The 5,377-nt window shown below is 46.3% G+C and overlaps 1 protein-coding gene across 1 annotated transcript; it reads right to left on the bottom strand.

Annotated features, from left to right (window-relative positions):
• Positions 1-943: 943 nt before the first annotated feature.
• Positions 944-5,037, bottom strand: LOC146633690 (uncharacterized). Its single transcript, XM_085351881.1, has 2 exons — positions 4,959-5,037; positions 944-1,647 (listed from the first exon to the last, which is right to left on the bottom strand). Exons 1-2 carry the CDS (start codon positions 5,035-5,037, stop codon positions 944-946), a joined length of 783 nt encoding a protein of 260 aa, XP_085208007.1.
• Positions 5,038-5,377: the final 340 nt, after the last annotated feature.

The raw sequence follows: 5,377 nt of genomic DNA, 5'->3' as shown, positions 1-5,377 counted from the left end.
AACACTGGAAATGTCAGGTTAGCAAGCAAGAACGGACTGCTTCATGTAACTGAACCGTCCTGCAGAAATGCAGCGATAGACTGCTGAGTTAACATCAGGTGCAGTTTTTTTGCTGTCGTGGTGGAGATCACCATGCAGGTGTTTCGTTTCATTCCGGTAAAGTTGTTTACATTCAAAACACTTTAGAGGTTTGCAAAAAGCAGCTCATTGTGAATGCTTGCATCTATTTCCTGAAAAAACAGCTGAATAAAGTCGTGGGTGGCAAACATAAGGCCCAGGGGCCCGAATCGAACCAGCGAACACTTGAATTTGGCCCACAGGACAGTTTCGGAAAATATCAAAAAGTGCATAGATTTTGAATTTCAACTTTGATACGATTTACAGCTTTTCCTATTGATAAAGACTGGCCACACCCATACTATACCAATGTAATTGCCAAAGAGGTAAAAGATTAAACTATTATTAATGAGCCAACATAAAATGAACATATTTAGAATTTATAACATATTTTATAATTACAGGACAGCCTCAGTGAACTATCATAACTTTTTCTGTAATTTTAAACATTTATCATGTTGTTTTACTGGTTCAGCCATTTAAAGTGGATTCAGAGCTGCGTGAAATATACCAGCAATGACTGGCTGGATATTAAAGATCTCTGGTCGACACAACTTTGCATTTCTTTGTTGCAATTAGATGATTTTTTTTCTTATGCAGTGATAGAGCAGCATCTGCTAGACTAGATCAAACACTGATTAGTCCTCTGACTTGCAGCCTGTGGGTGCTTTTCTAGCACATGCACACATGAAACCATGAGGCCAAAATATTCCTTTGGTTACGACTAAACACCTAAACAAGTGTTCATATTATCATCAGGCAATTTTTTTTTATCACAATAACAAACTAAACCAACACAAAAACACAACAGAAAATGATAAAAATGCTAAACGTAAACATACTCTGTGTCTGATTTGGGTTGACGAGAAACTATGACCTCGGAGTACGTGACGTCGTCAACATACACGCTCTCTCTGAGTTTGTAATTGGTTAAAGGAGAGGCATCTCTGGACGGTTTCACTTTGATGTCAGAGTACACAACATCCTGGTCTCTCTCAGTTGCAGATGATTGCAACTCTCTCTCTGGACCAGTCGTATCAATGACGAAACGAAACCCAGCGGAAGAATGGCGTCTTCTAATGCGGATGAAATAAAGCATGGCCACCATGATCGCTAACAGCAACAAGACAGCAGTCACTATAGCAAGAACTATTCCTGCTGACAATGGTTTCGTTTCTCGAACAACAAGTTTGGTGGTTCCTTCAAATGTACCACTGGGAAAGGTGGAAATGCTGCAGGTATAGGATCCTGCATCTTTCATTTCTAGAGCCTTAATTATCAACGAATGTTTATCAAACGCCACTCTCTCCTTCAGTGGACTCTCAGAAATATTCACTCCAAACATAGTGTTGAAAACAATGAGAGTGACTTTCTTTTTTCCTGTTCCTTCTTCATCCTGGAGAGCCCACTGAACCTGAGTAACATTGGTATATGTTGGTCCTTGGATTAACTGACAGCTCAGGGTGACATCATTTCCAATGTATCCAGTCACTTCAGGTGAGACTTCGACTCTTTGTGCCACATAAACTGCTAAAAGGTAAATGACGACAGAAAGATGAGGGGGAAGAGAGACGAAAATAGAAAAGAGATCAGGTTTCAAACTGGTAATTATTCATGATGTTTTCAAGCATTTCTTTTTGTTTTTTTTTGTTTTGTTTTGTTTTTTTGTCCCGTTTGGATCTATAGCCATCAGAATTGTTGTCTTAAGGCCAAGAAAGATGCCAAGCGGATTTATTTTACCAAGTGGATCATCGTGGCCTTGCCATATTGGTCCATTTGATTGACCTTTATTATAATTATGAATTTATTTTATTTTCAGTTGTTACAAACGGGACAGACATGACTGTGGGATAGGACAGGGAGAAAGAATGAAAGAAAGAGAGGAAGAGAAAGAAAACCAAAGGGGAGAAGAGAAGGTGAGAAGGGGGGGAAGAGAGAAAAAAAAAACAAACAAACAAAAAAAACAAAACACCTGGGTCACCTGTATGGAGAAAAAAAAACAGAAGAGAAAGCAAACAACAAAGAGCAACATAATAAGAAAAAAAAAAGCACCATCACAATAAACTAGCTAGCAGTAGATAACAGTAGATACTAAATAATAAACGATATTGTGCAGCACGCAAGATAGACAGCGCACAATGTGCTTTGAGGCAGCAGCCAAGAAAGCTGTAGTCCGCGTCTGTGAATACCCGTGTGTACACCTGTGTGCATACCTGTGTGGATCAGCATGCTTGCATTCCAAAGGTTTCTCCATGTAACGATCTGCTAGGGAGTGTGGGGAGCCACAGCCCTGTCCTCTATGGTATGAAGCAGGTATGGAGGAGATCAAAACTCCAGACATCCAGAGGCCCCCAGAACACAAGAGACCAAGGAAGACCCACAGAGGGGCAGCCGCGCCACTGTCCCAGTAAGAGCTAAGGAGAGTCCCAGATGAGGGCTCATTCAGCAGCCGCGGAGCAGAAGCCAGGGGGGTTGCAGTGACGCGCCCGTGAGCTCCGCCGGCAGCCAGCTGTGCCTGAGTGACCGAAATGGCCCGAGCGAGCCCCAATAAGCGGCCGCCAAGGAGTGAGCCGGTGTGTACCCGGATGCCCACCCCCAGACACAAAGAACCACCAACGCACCGACACCTGAGGGAGTCCGCCACCGGCAGGGGAAGTGGTGGTGGGGGGAGATAGGCCCTCCAAGGTTTGGAGGCCTGAGGTGTCCCCAGAGAGGTGGCGTCTGATACCCAACCTGACATATAGACACAGACATACAGGCACACACAGACACAAACATCCATTCCCACCCTCATGCTCTCATATGCACTTACACCACACTCAACCGACGTGGAGACAGACATAAAGAGACGCTGTACACACGATCACACTCCCCAAGCGTACTCTACGAACCGGGTCTAGGTACCCTTGCCCCTGGAGGGGGGAACTGCACCCAGACCCAGGTGGTGTTACCCTTTTCCCTGCGGTGGGGAGAGGCAGACCGCCCCGACTCCGCAGCAGCAGGGAGGCCCCACACCCCAGACCGCAGTCGGACGGCCAACTCCTTCTAGCCCCCCCGCTCCAGCAGGCCGCAGAGAACGGGGGTGAGAGAAGACTCCAAACCTCCCTCCACCCGCTCATTGTAGTGTTGATGCATGTGTGTTCTAAGGTGCAATTAAAACCCAGAAGGGCATGGAGCTACCTGCCAGAGAGCAGCAGGTAAGCGCATAGTCCCTCCTGCTAGCCCTCAATGTCTACGTGTATTTAAAATTGAGAGGTGGGCAACGATGCCAGGGGTGAGGTGTACACCCTGATGGTAACTTGGACTCCGTGTATCGTGCCCACCCCCAAGATCCTATATGTATGTGTAATGAGGGTGTGAGTAATGTGAATGTCTAAATTGTGGGATAAAATTGAGGCAGAGGCAGCCAGAAGGGGACAGAGGGGGGGGTAGCCTCCTCTGCACCCTGGTGACACACCCCTACTCCAAGGCCCTGCATGTGTGTATCTAGTATTTTCATAAAACCTCAGAATAAGTTATTCAGGAGGATGTTCTTCCTAAATACAATATTTGGATTAGGTTAAGATGGATTTAAAAATGATTAAAAATTAAGTTCTGGTTTTGCAGGTAAACGAAGACATTCTTTCTTCTTGTTGTTCTTTCATTGGGGGGAGGGGCAGGGATAGCTCAGTAGGTAAAGTGGTCGCCCCATGATCGGAAGGTCGGCGGTTCGAATCCACTTAACGGCTACCCTGAGGTACCCCTGAGCAAGGTACCGTCCCTACACACTGCTCCCCGGGCGCCTGCTTAGTGGGCTGCCCACTGCTTCACTGAGTGAATGGGTCAAATGCAGAGAAAAACAAGTAATTTCCCCATGGGGATCAATAAAGTATCCATTATTATTATTGTTAATTCAGATGACTGATCACCATTTGAACTGCCTGTGAGATGCTACTCCGCCTGCCTCGCCCCCCAAAAAAGTAATAATAATAATCTGAAACACCAGACCTATCCCGCTGGGCGGGAGCCCCACTTCCCTCCAGTTGTTTATTAAGCCTCTCTCGGCCCGAGAGTGAAGGAATGGACAAATACATAACTGAATCACTCACGACAGGCATCATCTGCTCTTCATCTTCCCCTGTGGTAGCATGGGATTTTTTTTTTTCAAAGGCAGTTGCTGAACATCAGGTTCACGTGAGGCAAATCCTCCATCACTTCTTGGAAAATAGGCTTTTTGTGAAGGGGGAGAAATGTGAATTCCATGTGAACTCTGTGGCTTTTTTGGGTCACATCATTGAGCAAGGGAATCTGAAACCTGATCCAGTAAAGGTACATGCAGTGGTGTAGTGGCCCGAACCCTCCGATCACCAGCAGCTTCAGCTTTTTTTTTACCGGCATTTTATCAGAGAGTTTAGTAAGATCACACTTCCACTCACCAGACTAACCTCACCAAAAGTTCCATGTCAGTGGGACAGAGCGGCTCAGCAAGCCTTCACTCAGCTGAAAGAGAGGTTTTCTACAGCTCCCATCCTACAGCAGTTTATTGTGGATGTGGATGCGTCTAACTCTGGGGTGCGGGCGGTCCTGTCTCAACAAAAGGATGACAAGCTCCACCTATGTGCCTTTTTCTCTCGCCAATTCTCCCCCACAACGTATAATTATGACATCGGGGACTGGGAGCTGTTGGCTATTAAACTTTTATAGGAGGAATGGAGGCACTGGCTAGAGGGCCGCACAACCATTCATTGTATGGCCTGACCACAAAAACTTGGAATACTTTTGGTCATTCACACGTATCAACTCCAGGCAGGCCTGGTGGGCTTTGTTTTTCACCTGTTTTGACTTTTCTTTCACCTACAGACCAGGATCACGGAACGTGAAACCGGATGCGCTCTCCCAGCAGTTCAACACCACAGAGGAGGAGGAAGACCCCGGACTCATTCTCGCACCTTCCTACCTGGTCGGGGCCATCTTCTGGGAGACCAAAAATGCAATATATGCATTTCCAATATTTTCCATGTGTCCCAAGTCAAGCCTGTATGCTCCAGCCCGGTGTGCCCTCTTTCCAAGCCTTTGTTTTGGTTGTGCTCGCCCTCCCCCTCTCTTTCATCACTCTGCCTGGGTGGAGCTCATTGCGAGCTTTCCCTTTTGGCCCACGCACCTGCTCCTAAGCACACACTGGTGATTCATCTTGTTCTCTGGCCACTACTTAAGGCAGTGGCTCTGATCTCCTTGTTGCTGGACTATTGAGTTTGATAAGTTAGTGTAAATCCAGCTTGGT

This window comes from Diplotaxodon limnothrissa, linkage group LG4 (assembly GCF_057381915.1).
Source record: "Diplotaxodon limnothrissa isolate DT_005_m linkage group LG4, D_limnothrissa_male_GT1.1, whole genome shotgun sequence".
In the NCBI taxonomy this organism is placed as follows: Eukaryota; Metazoa; Chordata; class Actinopteri; order Cichliformes; family Cichlidae; genus Diplotaxodon; species Diplotaxodon limnothrissa.
This window is presented reverse-complemented; position numbering and strand designations above follow the sequence as displayed.